We start from the raw sequence: 19,509 nt of genomic DNA on the forward strand, positions 1-19,509 counted from the left end.
ACAGTACCTTGGTGGCCACATAGTAGGTGGAAAACTGACAAAATTGTAGGTCAGAACCATACAGGTAATTAAAGATACAATTTGATTCAGAAGCCCTGAGCAATTGTCTTGGGAGAAGAAAAGATGGAATCACAAAGACCGGCTGCAGACTGATGATGCCAGCATTTTAATGAAACTTTATTATTCTGGATGTGCACACTGAAAGCTCTGCCTGTGGCCAACCCACACTGACGCATTTAACCCTACAGACAATCTGTTACAGTACTTGCAGAATCCCTGACAGGCCTTCCAGAATTCCTTAAAGCACCCTGGTCAAAATTTCCAGGATTCCTAAGACCTTCACTGCCTCCAAAGCTTCCAGTGATCCTAGTAATGATATTGGGCGTGTCATCTGATTACAAAAGTAATTTAAGCTCCAGTCTTTGAAGTGGCTGGTGCTGTTAAATATTGCCAGCTGCCAAAGTGCTTAAGAGATATAACACTTACCTGTCAGATGCTTGTTGCTGAGTCAGATTAACCTGACTACTCTCTTGCCTGCCATCTGCCTCGACCCCTGCCTGAACCTGACTGCTCTCTTGCCTGCCTCGTTCCTCGACCCCTGCCTATACCTGACTATTGTCTTACCTGTCACCTTCTTTTACACCTGCCTAACTAATCTCTTGTCTGCCGCCTACTTTGACCCCTGGATCTGACTACTCTCTTGCCTGACACCTGCCTCGATCCCTGCCTGAACCTGACTGCTCTCTTGCCTGCCTCCTTCCTTGACCCCTGCCTATACCTGACTATTGTCTTACCTGTCACCTTCCTTTACACCTGCCTAACTAATCTCTTGTCTGCCGCCTACTTTGACCCCAGGATCTGACTACTCTCTTGCTTGACACCTGCCTCGATCCCTGCCTGAACCTGACTGCTCTCTTGCCTGCCTCATTCCTCGACCCCTGCCTATACCTGACTATTGTCTTACCTGTCACCTTCCTTTACATCTGCCTAACTAATCTCTTGTCTGCCGCCTACTTTGACCCCTGGATCTGACTACTCTCTTGCCTGACACCTGCCTTGATCCCTGCCTGAACCTGACTGCTCTCTTGCCTGCCTCCTTCCTTGACCCCTGCCTATACCTGACTATTGCCTTACCTGTCACATTCCTTTACACCTGCCTAACTAATCTCTTGTCTGCTGCCTACTTTGACCCCTGGATCTGACTACTTTCTTGCCTGACACCTGCCTTGACCCCTGCCTGAACCTGACTGCTCTCTTGCCTGCCTCGTTCCTCGACCCCTGCCTATACCTGACTATTGTCTTACCTGTCACATTCCTTACACCTGCCTAACTAATCTCTTGTCTGCTGCCTACTTTGACCCCTGGATCTGACTACTCTCTTGCCTGACACCTGCCTCGATCCCTGCCTGAACCTGACTGCTCTCTTGCCTGCCTCGTTCCTCGACCCCTGCCTATACCTGACTATTGTCTTACCTGTCACATTCCTTTACACCTGCCTAACTAATCTCTTGTCTGCTGCCTACTTTGACCCCTGGATCTGACTACTCTCTTGCCTGACACCTGCCTCGATCCCTGCCTGAACCTGACTGCTCTCTTGCCTGCCTCCTTCCTTGACCCCTGCCTATACCTGACTATTGTCTTACCTGTCACCTTCCTTTACACCTGCCTTACTAATCTCTTGTCTGCCGCCTACTTTGACCCCTGGATCTGACTACTCTCTTGCCTGACACCTGCCTCGATCCCTGCCTGAACCTGACTGCTCTCTTGCCTGCCTCGTTCCTCGACCCCTGCCTATACCTGACTATTGTCTTACCTGTCACCTTCCTTTACACCTGCCTAACTAATCTCTTGTCTGCCGCCTACTTTGACCCCTGGATCTGACTACTCTCTTGCCTGACACCTGCCTTGATCCCTGCCTGAACCTGACTGCTCTCTTGCCTGCCTCCTTCCTTGATCCCTGCCTATACCTGACTATTGCCTTACGTGTCACATTCCTTTACACCTGCCTAACTAATCTCTCGTCTGCCGCCTACTTTGACCCCTGGATCTGACTACTCTCTTGCCTGACACCTGCCTCGATCCCTGCCTGAACCTGACTGCTCTCTTGCCTGCCTCGTTCCTCGACCCCTGCCTATACCTGACTATTGTCTTACCTGTCACCTTCTTTTACACCTGCCTAACTAATCTCTTGTCTGCCGCCTACTTTGACCCCTGGATCTGACTACTCTCTTGCCTGACACCTGCCTCGATCCCTGCCTGAACCTGACTGCTCTCTTGCCTGCCTCCTTCCTTGACCCCTGCCTATACCTGACTATTGTCTTACCTGTCACCTTCCTTTACACCTGCCTAACTAATCTCTTGTCTGCCGCCTACTTTGACCCCAGGATCTGACTACTCTCTTGCTTGACACCTGCCTCGATCCCTGCCTGAACCTGACTGCTCTCTTGCCTGCCTCATTCCTCGACCCCTGCCTATACCTGACTATTGTCTTACCTGTCACCTTCCTTTACATCTGCCTAACTAATCTCTTGTCTGCCGCCTACTTTGACCCCTGGATCTGACTACTCTCTTGCCTGACACCTGCCTTGATCCCTGCCTGAACCTGACTGCTCTCTTGCCTGCCTCCTTCCTTGACCCCTGCCTATACCTGACTATTGCCTTACCTGTCACATTCCTTTACACCTGCCTAACTAATCTCTTGTCTGCTGCCTACTTTGACCCCTGGATCTGACTACTCTCTTGCCTGACACCTGCCTTGACCCCTGCCTGAACCTGACTGCTCTCTTGCCTGCCTCGTTCCTCGACCCCTGCCTATACCTGACTATTGTCTTACCTGTCACATTCCTTTACACCTGCCTAACTAATCTCTTGTCTGCTGCCTACTTTGACCCCTGGATCTGACTACTCTCTTGCCTGACACCTGCCTTGACCCCTGCCTGAACCTGACTGCTCTCTTGCCTGCCTCGTTCCTCGACCCCTGCCTATACCTGACTATTGTCTTACCTGTCACATTCCTTTACACCTGCCTAACTAATCTCTTGTCTGCTGCCTACTTTGACCCCTGGATCTGACTACTCTCTTGCCTGACACCTGCCTCGATCCCTGCCTGAACCTGACTGCTCTCTTGCCTGCCTCGTTCCTCGACCCCTGCCTATACCTGACTATTGTCTTACCTGTCACATTCCTTTACACCTGCCTAACTAATCTCTTGTCTGCTGCCTACTTTGACCCCTGGATCTGACTACTCTCTTGCCTGACACCTGCCTCGATCCCTGCCTGAACCTGACTGCTCTCTTGCCTGCCTCCTTCCTTGACCCCTGCCTATACCTGACTATTGTCTTACCTGTCACCTTCCTTTACACCTGCCTTACTAATCTCTTGTCTGCCGCCTACTTTGACCCCTGGATCTGACTACTCTCTTGCCTGACACCTGCCTCGATCCCTGCCTGAACCTGACTGCTCTCTTGCCTGCCTCGTTCCTCGACCCCTGCCTATACCTGACTATTGTCTTACCTGTCACCTTCCTTTACACCTGCCTAACTAATCTCTTGTCTGCCGCCTACTTTGACCCCTGGATCTGACTACTCTCTTGCCTGACACCTGCCTTGATCCCTGCCTGAACCTGACTGCTCTCTTGCCTGCCTCCTTCCTTGATCCCTGCCTATACCTGACTATTGCCTTACGTGTCACATTCCTTTACACCTGCCTAACTAATCTCTCGTCTGCCGCCTACTTTGACCCCTGGATCTGACTACTCTCTTGCCTGACACCTGCCTCGATCCCTGCCTGAACCTGACTGCTCTCTTGCCTGCCTCCTTCCTTGACCCCTGCCTATACCTGACTATTGTCTTACCTGTCACATTCCTTTACACCTGCCTAACTAATCTCTTGTCTGCCGCCTACTTTGACCCCTGGATCTGACTACTCTCTTGCCTGACACCTGCCTTGATCCCTGCCTGAACCTGACTGCTCTCTTGCCTGCCTCCTTCCTAGACCCCTGCCTATACCTGACTATTGTCTTACCTGTCACCTTCCTTTACACCTGCCTAACTAATCTCTTGTCTGCCGCCTACTTTGACCCCTGGATCTGACTACTCTCTTGCCTGACACCTGCCTTGACCCCTGCCTGAACCTAACTGCTCTCTTGCCTGCCTCGTTCCTCGACCCCTGCCTATACCTTACTATTGTCTTACCTGTCACCTTCCTTTACACCTGCCTAACTAATCTCTTGTCTGCCGCCTACTTTGACCCCTGGATCTGACTACTCTCTTGCCTGACACCTGCCTCGGCCCTTGCCTGGACCTGACTATTCTCTTGCATGCTGCATGGCATAACCCCTGCCTGGACCTGACTACTCTCTTGCCTGCCACCTTCCTTGACCCCTACCTGGAAATTTCTACTTTCTTGTCTGCCGCCTTCCTTGACCCCCTGCCTGGAATTGACTATTCTCTTGCCTGCCACCTGTCTCAACCCTTGCCTAGACCTGACTAATTTCTTGCCTGCCACAACCCTGGCCTGGACTGAGGACATTAGGGTTTCTAGCCCATCTCCACCATCATGAGCTCTAGTGAAGACTAACTGGGACTTATGGCTCGCTTCCACTGAGCGGTACGGTACTCTATTTTTGCCGTTTCCATTGTGAATGGTACCCTAATTCCGAACCGTACCGTACCACTTTTTTGGGACCCTTTCATTCCGTACCAACAGGGTGGAGCTACACTCTGCAGAACTTTGATTGGTTGACAGAGAATCGTCTATCACAGCTTTCCTGCTACACCACTCCTATCATGAAAGGGTACTATTGGCAGTGGAAACGCAAGGTGTACCGTTCCGAACCGTACCGTACTGAACCGAACCGTACCGTACCACTCAGGAGAAACGAGGCATTTGATTCCATGCTTTGAGTGACCCTGTGTCACCTGCCAGAGGACAGCTTAACACAGGCTTAGTTTCTAGGATCACTAAGCCTGTCTTTAGGCTGAAATGCATGCATTAGTAGAGGGAGGTCCCCCTGAGCATGTCTGAAATTCTGAAATCATCAGTATGCTGTCTGTCTTTGTGATTCAGCCTTTTATTGGTAGTGTTGCACGAGTTTCATCCTGTCTGCACCTGATGTCTTTGGACATTAGCATGCTATGTAAGCTTGTGAGCGATAATCTCTTCTGATTATGGCTCAACACAATCACAACGCTCAGGTTGGACAATAAACACAAACCGAAGACCAGTCACATGAAGACATCAAATGTAAAGATGACTCACACCGAACATTATATTTTATAAAATAAACTCTATTCCGTGAAATGTGAGCTCAAACTTTGAGCAATTCCATACCACTGCATTGTGCTGATTTACTGCAGAGCTCATGCAGAGAAGGAGAAGCACTATGGCATCCAGGGAGATGGGATTTTATTCAGATTCAGAATTAGGGATAGGGTTTGGATTTGCGGCATCACAACCAATGACACATTCCCAACCCCTCTCAGTTGCTGGCAGGGTGATTCCCCGGCCAAGAGCTAAATGTATTCAAAGGGGCTGGGGATGCTGGCTGACATCATTGACTAAATATCCCCCAACAGGCCCAATTACATCAGCCAGCATCCTCACAACAAGCCCTAAGTGGGCCTCAATTGGTTGCATCAACCTAATGTTTGCAAATTGAGACATTTTTGCAAACTGAACCCAAGCACATTCACCCTTCATTATATAGGAGGGAGAAGAGTGACCCACACAGAACCAAAAGAGTTAAGGTTGAATGGCATTGATGATGAAGGGTGTAAGTAACATTATTGCAGCGGTTTTTGTTTTTCTGAGTCGCCTTGGTGACATTGTTTTATTACCTGTTGATCCTGCCAGTAGATCCATTATTTGTTAACTTCCTGTGACAGGGTGGGCAGGGATAGGGTGTGTTGTTAGTCACACCTAGTATGAACCTTCATCTTACTTGGTTAATCATTTGAAATATTTATTGATTATAAACATCAGATAGCCAACGCATGTCTGGGGAAAGGCCTCCCCCTCTTTCCAGATTCATAGTATCATAGTTGGTAAGGTTAAATAAAGACACTAGCCCATCCAGTTCAACCTGTGTAGGTGTATGTGTGTCAATGTCGATAATCTTTTCCCATATCCCTGTATGTTGCGTTCACTAAGACCAAGAGACTTTTAAAACTCTCAATACTTCCCGTTGACACCACCAATTGTGGAAGAGAGTTCCACATCCTTGTCGCCCTGACAGTGAAAAACCCCCTATGCAGCTTAGGGTTAACCGCTTCTCCTCCAATCCCATTGGGTGGCCCCATGTCCTCTTATTGGCACTTTTCCACTGCAAGTACCGGCTCGGCTCCGCTTGGCCCTGCTTGGCTTGGTTTGGTTTTCCACTGCATGGTACCGCATGGTACGGTGTTGGAACGGTTCGGTACGGTTTGGTACGGTTTGCTTTTCCACTAAAGTAGTAAGTGGGTGGGATAACAACGATTCTCTGACCAATCAGTGGCTAGTAGTGACAAACAGTCAAGGCTGCATGCAAAGGATTGTGGGATATGGTATCGGTACGGCCCTCTGGGAACCACAACGGAGGTGGTACCTTTTAAGCGAGCCGTACCGTTTGGTTCCATGTAGTGGAAAAGCGCCACCGTACCATACCGAACCGTTCCAACACCATACCATGCGGTCCCATGCAGTGGAAAAGCGCAAAAGCGAGCCAACCGTTCTGTACCATGCAGTGGAAAAGCACCTTTACACTCCCTAATAGTTTCCTACCTATCCCTATTGAGATATTTGTCTATCGCTATCATATCTCTTCTTAAGCGTCTCTTTTCCAGGGAGAATACGTTTAGTGTTTGTTGTCATTCCTCATAATTTAGGTCCTCCAGTCCCCTTAATAATTTTGTTGCCTTCCTCTGGACTCTTTCCAGCTCCATCACATCCTTCCTGAGGATTGGTGACCAGAACTGGACAGAATACTCCAGATATGGCCGAACCAGAGTTTTATAAAGTGGTAGGATTCTAGTTTTATCTCTGGTGTATATTCCCATTTCTATGCATGCTAATTGGCTGCTGGCTTTGCTTGCTGAAGCTTGACATTGAACATAACAGCCAATGGTTCAATCTGGACAGATCAATGCCTGGGGTAAGGGATAAACATAAGCCAGTAATGGCTACCATCATTGCTAGTAGAATACTCTGATGATTCAGAGCCATTTTAGCCTTGTTCCAGGCTTTCTAGTGAACTCAGTCCTGATTCAATTATGGACTGTTTGTTCAAGTCCTAATGAAGGTGTAGTGCTCACCCCCGTTGGTTTGCCTCAGGTCCTTTTCCTGAATTTGTGCAACAGCAGTCAGGTATACAGCAACATCCACTCTTCTGGCTCAATGAACAGTATAGGGGTCACCTTTTTCAAATGTATTGCTGAATAACTTGGATAGGGCATAGGGAGCTGTGGGATACTCCAAGAACATAGAGCAGCAATCAGAGGACACTTTCCACTCTATCACCACTGCTTAGGACAGTCCTTCTAGCAATAGCCTAGAAGTCATGGACAGCACTGGAACACCCTCAGAAATGTCCTAGGCCAGGCAAACACAAATTTGGATACATAAGGGATGGCAGCTGCAACAGTCACCGGGATCCTACACTCTGTACTCACAATGCCCCTGTATATTTAGATGCCTCCTTCTAAAATCTGCCAGACATTTGCCCAGTGAACTCTCCAGACCGGATCCTTGGTGAAATCACTTCAGGAATTCTTAGAAGAACACATGTAGAACTGCAGCTGGAGCTACCCAGAAGGGCAGCAGCTCTTCAGGCCGGGAACTTCTCCTCCTGGACAATAAGGCGGCTGCATGGGAACCTAGATTATTTATGGACCCCCAGCCACCTACTGGGCACCCCCTAGGGATTGGCTGAGATAGCATAAATATTCAAGCTGCTGATTTGCCTCATCCTAACCCACGATATTTGGGAGTCCTCCAGAAGGCAGGGGGAAGAAATCAAACCTGCAGCCTGTAGAGCCCAGAACAGCCAAAAGAATTCACAAACTGCTCCAATGATTACAGTGGAGCCAAAAATAACTACATTTACCTGACTTTCCTAGCAACTTATGTGCTACAAAGGGGTGGCCTTTCTCGGAAAACATCTTGGCCAGTGCCTGGGGGCCGGATGTGGCCCTTTGCTTGCCTTTACCTGGCCCTTGGGGCACTATTCCATCAACTGACACCATTCCTCCCACTGATACTGTCAATGGCATTATTCTTCCCATTGATACCAACAGTGGGGCCTTCTTCCTCCCATTAAAAACAATGATGGGGCATTGTTTATGCCCACTGGTGCCAGGGCATCTACTCCCACTGGCTACATTCAGGTCCCCCCCCCCCATGCCTGAGGCCTGTAAACTGCCTTTGCTTAGAAAGTCTGGAGATCCCTGGTCTTAACTTTATCTGATGTTAATAATCAATAAATATATTATAATAGAGGAGTCCCCAAGCAGGATGAGAGTTTGTATTAGGTCCTCCTAACCAAAAACCCAAAAGAAGGTCATCCACTGTGATCAGAGAGGCAGCAGCCTAGGGCCAGAACCAGGTCCCCATACACCATACTTCTACCACAGGTTACCCTCCTAATGGAGAATTTTCTCTTTATATATACACAAAATAAAATAAATCAGTTCATTGCTACCCCACTTTTACTAAACTTTCCCCTGTTGATAGGGTAATCTTCAATGGAGATTATATAACTTGAGGTAAGAGACAAACAAGTTAAAACCCAACTCCAGTTAACATATTTCATGCAGTTCCAACAGCAGGTTTCTTACTATACAAATAAAAGTTGACTGTTGTAGGCACCCCCATCAGCATTATATGGTTTGTCCCAATCCCTTTAACTTTCACCTTTGCTGGACAGCTCATTCTGGTACAGAAGGTGGAAAAATAATAGGTCTACTTGTCCACCAGGCACAGCGGATGACAGATCAGTGTACCAGCCCGCTGCCGGTAACCATGTGATCAATGTGACCAATCAGAGCAGATCACATGACAATTGTACACAATAGATGGCTTCAATTCATGCCATTCATTGCGTAATATTGTGTTGATCTCTGTGATTGGTCACAGTGATCACATGGTAAAGACAGGGCCAATAACAGCTAATCACAGTAATAAACACTGAATGAATAGATTTCATTCAGAAAAAAATGGTTGTTTATAATAGTGAAATTCGCTGTTATAAGCAATCATGGCGTGTAAAATAAACATCCTCAGAATAGTACAGTGTTACTACGGTAACAATATATTGCTTTGATCACAGTATGTAAAAAAAAAAAAATCATTAAAAAAAAAAAAGAAAAAAATGTAATAGAAAAGAAAAAAAATATTTAAAAAAGTTGTAAAAAATTATTATAATTTTATTTATTTTTTTTTTTTTTATACATACACCAGTTATATGATGATGCTGTATTACTCTAGTGACAGTATGTAAAAAAAAATAAAAAATGTTTTTTTTTTAATTTCTTAATTTTCCACAAAATTGTGACAAAAAAATGACAACTTCGAAAAAAACTCGCCATGCCTCTTACTAAATACCTTGGACTGCCTACTTTCCAAAAATGGGTAATTCGGAGGGCATTTGCACTGTCCTGGCATTTTTGGACCTCAATAAATGAGGCTATCGGTACATCAGGATTGATGTACTGTATTTCCTACAGACTAAATAATATATGCTGATTAGGATTATTTTCACCAAAAAAAAAAAGTACTGTACCCAAAAAAAATTTTTATCATTTTTTTTACACAAATGGCGCTTTCTTTTGATGGTAATAAATCACCTACTAAATAAACAAAAAAAAAAAAAAAAACACCAAGAAATTTGGAACAAAAAAAGCTTTTTCTTGGTTTCTGTTATAAAATTTAGCAAATAATAATCGCTCTTCATAAATTTAGCCTAAATTGTATTTGTATTTAGCAAATAAATAATCGCTCCCCATGTAATTTAGGCTCCCCATGTAATTTAGGCTAAATTTATGAAGAGTGATTATTTATTTGCTAAATTTTATAACAGAAACCAAGAAAAAGCATTTTTTGTTCCAAATTTCTTTGTGTTTTTTTTTGTTTATTTAGTAGGTGATTTATTACCATCAAAAGAAAGCGCTATTTGTGTAAAAAATGATAAAAATGTATTTTGGGTACAGTGTTGCATGACTGGGTAATTGTCATTCAAAGTGCGAGAGCGCTGAAAGCTGAAAATTGGCCTGGGAAGGAAAGGGGTGTAGGTGCCCGGTATTGAAATGGTGAAAGCAGCCATTCTCAACCAGGGTTCTATGGAACCTTGGGGTTCCTTCAGAAGTTGATATGAATTCCTTGAGTGATGGCTGATTAACCTCCCATTTATTGATGCCTGTTTAGTTCCAAGGTCCAACACCACTGGGCAGAAGCAGCTTCATAAGTCCAAGGGGTCTTTTTCACTGTCTGCAATGGAGGCTCTGAGACCACCACTGTAAATGGGGCATTCTTACTATATGCCACCATTGTAAGGCCCATTTTTTCCCACTGAATGCCAATGAATTGGTTTCAGTTGTGGTTCCTCAAGACCTGAAAGTTATTTCAAGGGTTCCTTTGGGGCAAAAAAAGGTTAAGAAAGGCTACTCTAACCACTTGACGACCAGCGACATATCCGTACAAGTGCCTATATTTGGATGATCCCTGCAGCAGTGTTGTTTTTTTTAGAGCCAACGATTGGCTCTCTTATAAAAGCAATCCTAGCGGCTAACTAGCCGCTGGATTTCTTTTACAAGCAGCAGGAAGGAACATCCACCCTCCCACCGCCTTCTGTGGTTTTCCCAGGATCTCCCGTCCCACCGGGAGACCTAAGTGACCAGCCAGCACTTCCGCCGGCTAATCATAGAAGCTAACAGAGGCCGGATCAGCTCTGTTCTCCTCTATGATACAGGAAACTGGAAGCGATGAGCATACTTCACTTACAGGTTCCCCTGGAGTACACAGTGCCATTTCTAAAAATGAATAGCGTTTGATCACACCGATTTTGCTATTTTGAATGCTTTTAAAGGTCAGAGGAGGGATCTGGGGTTTAATAGACCCCAAGTCTCTCCATAAAGAGTACCTGTCACTGCCTATTGCTATGCTATCACAGGAGATGTTTATGTTCCCTGTAATAACAATAAAAAGTAAAAAAAAAAAAGTAAAGTGAAGGTGTAAAAATAAAAATAAATAAATAATTAAAAAAAACAAAACATTTTTTTTAAAGTGCCCCTGTCTCCCCAATGCTTGTGTGCAAAGGCGCAACACACATGTCACTCGTGTACCCATGCAAACAGAGATTGTCCCATACATGTGAGGTATCACCACGATCCTCAGATCATAGGCAGTAATTCTACCTCCAGACCTCCTGTGTAAATCTGAAGTGGTAACCTGTAAAGGCTTTTAAAGAGTCGTCTGTGGATAGTAAAACTTACACCGGTTTGTCTCTGTTGCACAGGCATGCGCGATTTTAAAGCGTGACATGTTTTATATCTATTTACTCATTGTAACATCGTCTTTTATATTTTACCAGACAGTTGGGTATTTATTTTGTGTTTTTGTGCACTAAAAATCAAAAAAAATTTATTTTTTTCTCAAAAAAATGTGTTTAACCACTTGCCGACCGCCGCACGACTATCTACGGCGGCAGTCAGCCCCTCACAGGCAAAGTGACATAGATCTACGTCGCTCGCCTGTGAGGCTCTAGGGGGCGAGCGCGTTCCGCCGGAGGCACGCTCCCGCCCCCGCTCGCTCCCTAACATCTCCGCGCGTGTGTGACCGGTGGACCCGATGTCCACCGGTCACTCAGCAGACGGCTGATGTAAACAAAGCCACCTGTCATTCTCCACTGTGTAATGACAGAGATCATACGGTTCTGCTATGCAGGATCGTATTTCTCTGTTGTTACACTAAAAGCCACGCCCCTTTACAGTTAGAAACACGCCCCTAGGGACACACTTAACCCCTCCTTCTCCAATAAAGTTAACCCCTTCACTGCCAGTGTCATTTTTACAGTAACAGTGCATATGTATAGCACTGATTACTGTAGTAATGTCACTGGTAACCCCAAAAGTGTCAAAAATGTAGTCAGGGGTCTGATCTGTCTGCCGCAATGTCGCAAAAAAAATTGCAGATCGCCGCCATTACTCGTTTAAAAAAAAAAACAAAAATTACAAAAATATTTCCCTTAGTTAGTAAACACAATAACTTTTGCGCAAACCAATCAAAATACGCTTATTGCGATTTTTTTTACCAAACATATGTAGCAGAAAACAAATTGGCCTAAAATGTTAAAAAATTTTGATTTTTACATTTTTTTGGGGGAATTTCATATAAAAAAATGTGAAAAATATTGTTATTTTTTCAAAATTTACGCTCTTTTTTTGCTTATAGCGCAAAAAGTAAAAATCGCACAGGTGATCAAATACCACCAAAAGAAAGCTCTGTTTGTGGGAAAAAACGGACGTCAATTTCGTTTAGGTACAGCATCGCACGACCGCGCAATTGTCCGTTAAAGTCACACAGTGCTAAATCGCAAAATAGGGCCTGGTCAGGAAGGGGGTAAAATCTTCCGGGGCTTAAGTGGTTAAAAAACTGGTGCGCAAATACCGTGTGACATAAAAAATTGCAACACCCACCAATTTATTCTCTAGGGCCTCTGCTTTAAAAAATATATATAATGTTTGGGGGTTCTAAGAAATTTCCTAGAAAAAAAGACTGATTTTTACATGTATACAAAAGTGTCAGAAAAAAGCCCGGTCTTACCTAACTCCAGGAAAATTGTATTTCTTAGTTTTGGATAGAGAGGAGAAAAATTAAGATTTCAATCAGATTTTTTTTTTCTGTAGGTGAACACTTCTAAGTAAAATGGGGGTTGGTTGTTAACGGTATTGGAAGGCCCAGGCAGCAATTTAAAAAAATGTAGGATGTCCATGGGTCAAGTTTGCGTTAGGGAGGCCACACTTTGAACATTTATTACTATTGTTGGACACATTTTTCAAAGGAGGTATTTTTCCCCCCTAAATCTCCCATATAATTTTTTCATTTCATCGATGTTTCAGTTCTGCACACTATATCTTACGGGTTTTGTAGCCTACCTAACCATAGACATGCAGGTCAACGAAATATTCTACTGACCTTCAGAGTGGTGGGATAGGATGAGAAGGCTGACGCAGGACGCTCCAGCTCCAGACCCAAAGATGGTAATTCTCTCCGGGTCCCCTCCAAAATGGCCGATGTTCTCTTCCAGCCATCGCAATGCTTGTATCTGGTCCAAAAGGCCGTAATTACCTTTTGCCGCCTGCTCCCCCGTACTCAGGAACCCTGCAGGGTAATGAAGACACAAGAAGTGAAAAACAGGTAAAACTATGAAGATGTAGAGCAGTTTTTTCTTAACCTTGTTAATACTGAAGAACCCTTGAAATAAATTTCCGATCTCAGAGAACCCATGGTAATAATGACTTTAATTAAAGCTCATGGTACATTAGCGTAAATAGTAAGTTGTAGATATAAAAAGAATAAGGAATGTAACACACTTAGCATATTTGACACCCAGGGCTGTTCTTTACCACAAAATAATTTTTAGTAATAATATTGAAATGAACAATAACATTGGGCCGAAAATAATGGTAGATGGTGAAAATTGTAGTATTCCCTCAAATAGTGAACAGTGAAGAAACGTCCACTTACACTGACAGTCAGTGTCCCCTTACGCAGGGCCATCTTACCGAATGGGCATGCTAGACAGTTGCCCGGGGGCCCCACTTGCCCGGGGGGCCCCCGGGCAACTGTCTAGCATGCCCATTCGGTAAGATGGCCCTTACCGAAGGCACACACAGGATAATCGAGTCTGACTCCCGTTGGTGTGTGCGTTCACCGGACCCAGCCGCCGAACTTGGAAGCTGTCATTAGCCTGGCACTGCTGTACCAATAAATATCGCCTTATCGATAAGTTGCATTTTTTTTCTCGTGGGTGATTGTGTAGGCAGGGCCCCAGTGCACTGCATTGCCCGGGGGGCCTTTAATGCCCTTAAGATGGCACTCCCCTTACGCAACTTGTAGGCAGGTTGTCTGTGGTGTTTTTTAATGCTAGTTAGATTAGCGTGGCTGCTCAGGTTAGGAAGAGGAAGGGTTAATTCTGTTGTGTTCTGCTGCAAACATTTCATGGGCTTTTGGGGTCCAGCCTCCGGTCCTGTGATATATAAAAGACAGAGGTTGGGATCTCAAGAGTCGAGTCAGATTGGTTTAGGTCTGTGAAAAGTGATCGGGACTGTGCTGAGACCTGCAGTTCTTCTATGGAGCACCGAGTTTCGGAATTCGCCCAAGCCTGAACTTCTCCCATTGAGATTTACCAGCTATGGACTTCACCCACAAGGACTTTACCTGCACAGGTGCTCTGGGACAGCCACTATTAGGGACGTTCTGTCTTCTTATATTTATCATGCCATACTTTTAGTAAAAGTTATTAACCCCAATGAGCCTTGTCTGAAGCTAAGGGGTGCACATGGGGTCCTGGCACACGTACAAGAGGGTCTGAGATTGCAACAACCTCTAAAATCACATGAGAGGTTCTAGTGACATCTCAGCAACAACAGGTTACCTGCAACCAGTCGTTGATGGGGCACTATTCCTCCCACTGACACCAATGATGGGGCACTATTCCTCCCACTGACACCAATGATGGGGCACTATTCCTCCCACTGATACCAATGATGGGGCACTATTCCTCCCACTGACACCAATGATGGGGCACTATTCCTCCCACTGACACCAATGATGGGGCACTATTCCTCCCACTGACACCAATGATGGGGCACTATTCCTCCCTCTGACACCAATGATGGGGCACTATTCCTCCCACTGACACCAATGATGGGGCACTATTCCTCCCACTGATACCAATGATGGGGCACTATTCCTCCCACTGACACCAATGATGGGGCACTATTCCTCCCTCTGACACCAATGATGGGGCACTATTCCTCCCACTGACACCAATGATGGGGCACTATTCCTCCCACTGACACCAATGATGGGGCACTATTCCTCCCACTGACACCAATGATGGGGCACTATTCCTCCCACTGATACCAATGATGGGGCACTATTCCTCCCACTGACACCAATGATGGGGCACTATTCCTCCCACTGACACCAATGATGGGGCACTATTCCTCCCACTGATACCAATGATGGGGCACTATTCCTCCCACTGACACCAATGATGGGGCACTATTCCTCCCACTGACACCAATGATGGGGCACTATTCCTCCCACTGACACCAATGATGGGGCACTATTCCTCCCACTGACACCAATGATGGGGCACTATTCCTCCCTCTGACACCAATGATGGGGCACTATTCCTCCCACTGACACCAATGATGGGGCACTATGCCTCTCACTGACACCAATGATACGGCACTATTCCTCCTCCTAATACCAAAGATGCATTGTTTACTCCCACTGATGCCAGGACAATTTCTACTCCCAATGGCCACAGTCTGGCCTACCTAAAGTCTGGAGAACAGTAACTGGCCCTTTGTTTTGAAAGTTTGAAGACCCCTGTACTAGATGTTATAGGTGGTTGAGAAAAGAGCCTTCCTATATAAGTGTATAGGTGTTCAGCAGAGAGGGGGCCTTCTTATATAGTCTTTTAGCTGGCAGGGAAGAAGAGTCTCCTTACATAGGTGTATAAGTGGTCTGCAGAGATAGGTGTATAGGTGGTCAGTGGACTAGAACATTCTTACATAGGTTTATAGGTAGGCGCTTCTTATATACAGTAGATGTATAGATGGTTGGTAAGAAGGACATTCGTATATACTGTAGGCGTATAGGTCGTCAGTGGAGAAAGGCCTTCTTATATAGGTGTATAGGTGGTCAGTGGATAAGGACATTCTTATGTAGTCACATAGCCGGTCAGTGGAATGGGTCCTTCTTATATACGTGTATAGTTGGTCAGTGCAGAAGGGCCTTCTTATATACAGCAGATGTATACTGTAGATGGTCAGGGGGAGAAGAGCCTTTTTATATAGGTGTAAAGGTAGTCAACAAGGAAGAGTCTTCCTATATAGATGTAGATGTGGTAAGAACAGAAGGGCCTTTTTGAATGGTTGGTCAGTGGAGAAAGGCCTTCTTATGTAGTTATATAGGTGGTCAGTAGAACAGGTCCTTCTTATATAGGTGTACAGTTGGTCAGTGGAGAAGGGCTTCCTTTATAAGTTTATAGGTGGTCGGCAGTGTTGGGGGTAACGAGTTACAAAGTAACGGATTACAGTAACTACATTACTTTTTTGGGTAACGACGTAACGTAACGCATTATAATAATAATATTGGTAACTATACTACTTTACTAGGCTATAGGAACGCGCTTTCCTGCGTTACCCAAGCCGTGCGGTGCGTGCGTGGCGTGCATGGGCGCGTGTGCCGCCGCCTGTTGCCATAGAGATCGACATCTCCTCTGACATCTCCTCTGAGCGCGAGGGATCGGGTGGGCGGCGCCGCCGCACATCGGCGCCACGCCCTGCGCAGGTGTGTGATGTCATTTTGGCGCCAACATGCCGTCTAGCCGCATTTCCACCCCAGTGCATTTGAGGCAGCCCGCTGGACAGTTTGGCACCTCGCACTGACGTGACGCTGGGCGCATCATGGTCAGTGGCCTGCTGTGGCGAATCCATGTTTGTCCATGTATCTTCTTCTACATGGTCAATTAAGAAAGAGGAGAGTAAAGTAATAAGTAGTGAAGTTACTTTTCAAATGCAGTAACTAGTAAAGTAATCTCGTTACAATTTACAGCAGTAACCAGTAACTAATAACTAATTACATTTTTTGAGTAACTACCCCAACACTGGTGGTCGGGGGAGAAGAGCTTTTTTACATAGGTGTATACGTAGTCATCAGGGAAGAGTCTTTTTATGTAGATGTGGTAAGAACAGAAGGGCCTTCTTATATGGGTGGTCGGGGATGAAAGGCCTTCTTATGTAGACAGGGCCGGTGCTCGACTATTTTGCTCCCTAGGCAAGACCAGCTACTTGCACCCCCCCAAAAAAAAAAACTGTACGCATTGCCCTCCTTCCTGCACATAATGCCCCTTTTAATCCTAAACTCCCCTTCCTGTACTCACTGCCCTCCCTTGACCCTACACCCCTTTCCTCTACACACTGTCCCCCCTTAACACCATAACCTCTTCCTGTATACACTGCCCCCCTTTAATGCTACAATCCTTTAACCCTACACCCCCTTCTTACTGTATACACACTGCCCCCCTTTAATGCTACACTCCTTTAACCCTACACCCCCTTCCTATACACACTGCCCCCCTTTAACCCTACACCCCCTCCCTATACACACTGCCCCCTTTAATGCTACACTCCTTTAACCCTACACCCCCTTCCTATACACACTGCCCCCCTTTAACCCTACACCCCCTCCCTATACACACTGCCCCCCTTTAATGCTACACTGCTTTAACCCTACACCCCCTTCCTATACACACTGCCCCCCTTTAACCCTACACCCCCTTCCTATATACACTGCCCCCCCTTTAATGCTACACTCCTTTAACCCTACACCCCCTTCCTATACACACTGCCCCCCTTTAACCCTACACCCCCTTCCTGTACACACTGCCCCCACTACTCTCCTTTTACCCTACACCCCCCTTCTTGTAAACACTTCCCACCTTTAACCCTACACCACCCTTCCTGTGTACACTGTCTCCTTTAACCCTACACCCCCTTCCTGCACACACTGCCCTATATAGACTATACCCCGCTGTGATGTGTGCTGCCCCCTCATTGAACTGACCTGACCTGCCATGCCTGACACAGCAAGCAGTGCATGCATGGAGTACCTGGTCTGTCAGTCCCTGCACAGTCCCGCCACCCGGCTCAGTGGTTTCAGGGTTCCACCTGACAGCAGAGTTTGTCCACCTGCTCCTGAAGCCTCTGGTTCCTCTGGTCCTACACTGCAGGTTGTGATGGGAGAGGGGCCCCACCAGGCGCAGCACATCCTTCGGCTGCCTCTCTACCCTGCGCCTGAACTCAGACATTCCCTCTTCTCCTCCAGTACACTCCTGCAGACCGGGCCAGACTGACATCTCCACCCCAAGCTCTATGCTTGTGGATGATGGCAGGTGGGAATTGGGGCTTTGGACTGACTTTGGCTCTAGTGAGTGGTGATCACCATAATCCAGTGAATGACCTTGTGCTGGAATCTTGGCTCACTTCCGCTGTGTGCAGGTGCACCAATGTGTGAGGGGAATGGTCAGTGGCTCTAGAAGTGACATCCACAGGGGATGTGGAGGTGACAGGAGAGGAATGTGGCACTGGCCATGGCTGCGCTCTGGGTGGCAGTGCGCCCTAGGCGGTTGCCTACTTCGCCTATTGGTAGCACCGGCCCTGTATGTAGATATAGAGGTGGTTAGTGGAGAAGGGCCTTCTTATATAGGTGGTCAGGGGTGAAAGGCCTTCTTATGTAGATATAGAGGTGGTTAGTGGAGAAGGGCTTTTATGGACTGGTGGTCATTAGAAGGAATGTTCCCCTGACAGATAGATAAAAAGCATTTTGATGGAATTGGTTTCTTTTTGGAGGGGCAGAAACTGCTCGTTGCTCAAGGAATCCCTAGCAACATCTGGAGGAACCATAGGGTTTCCAAAGAACCCTGAATGAGAAAGGCTGATTTAGAGAATAATTTTCCATGGCGTGTATGAAGGACACAGAGACACCTTTTGTAAATCAGGTAATGATGGTTATGGGAAAATTTAGTCCTGTTAAAAGCTTTCTATGGTGGCTATTGAACAGTATAGGGCAGTGGCGTAGCGTGGGGGGGTGCAGGGGGGGCCGGCCGCACCGGGCGCAACATCTGGGGGGGGGGCGCATCCGCAGTGTCACTCTGTCTGTCTGACTCTGACATACACAGTTCACACACTGTCTGCGGCTGCCTCCATCTTTAGGCTGGGATAAGTCCAGCGCGCCCTATGGCTGAAAATGGCGGGTCGGGGCGGGGCTGGACTGTGCCTCACCTGTCCATTGGTGTAGGGTGGGGTGGCGTTGCAAGCCAAGCCTCGCCTATGCCATCTCACGCTGGTCATTCTGCATTGAAAGGGGGCACGCTGGTCATTCTGCATTGAAAGGGGGCACGCTGGTCATTCTGCATTGAAAGGGGGCACGCTGGTCTCTCTGCATGGAAAGGGGGCACGCTGGTCTCTCTGCATTGAAAGGGGGCACGCTGGTCTCTCTGCATTGAAAGGGGGCACGCTGGTCTCTCTGCATTGAAAGGGGGCACGCTGGTCTCTCTGCATTGAAAGGGGGCACGCTGGTCACTCTGCATTGAAAAGGGGGCACGCTGGTCACTCTGCATTGAAAGGGGGAACGCTGGTCACTCTGCATTGAAAGGGGGAACGCTGGTCACTCTGCATTGAAAGGGGGAACGCTGGTCACTCTGCATTGAAAGGGGGCACGATGATCTCTCTGCATTGAAGG

At 46.6% G+C, this 19,509-nt stretch overlaps 1 protein-coding gene across 2 annotated transcripts in view; it reads right to left on the reverse strand.

The window, feature by feature from the left end:
* Window positions 1-19,509, reverse strand: part of NLGN2 (neuroligin 2) — a 363,757-nt gene that overhangs the window by 15,466 nt on the left and 328,782 nt on the right. For both annotated transcript variants that reach the window (XM_082255097.1, XM_082255096.1), the window contains one exon: window positions 13,165-13,350. In XM_082255097.1, coding sequence (XP_082111223.1) covers window positions 13,165-13,350 — 186 coding nt within the window. The remainder of the gene's footprint in view (window positions 1-13,164; window positions 13,351-19,509) is intronic.

The sequence above is a fragment of the Pelophylax lessonae genome (assembly GCF_965119305.1).
Source record: "Pelophylax lessonae genome assembly, chromosome: 4".
NCBI classification, from domain to species: Eukaryota; Metazoa; Chordata; class Amphibia; order Anura; family Ranidae; genus Pelophylax; species Pelophylax lessonae.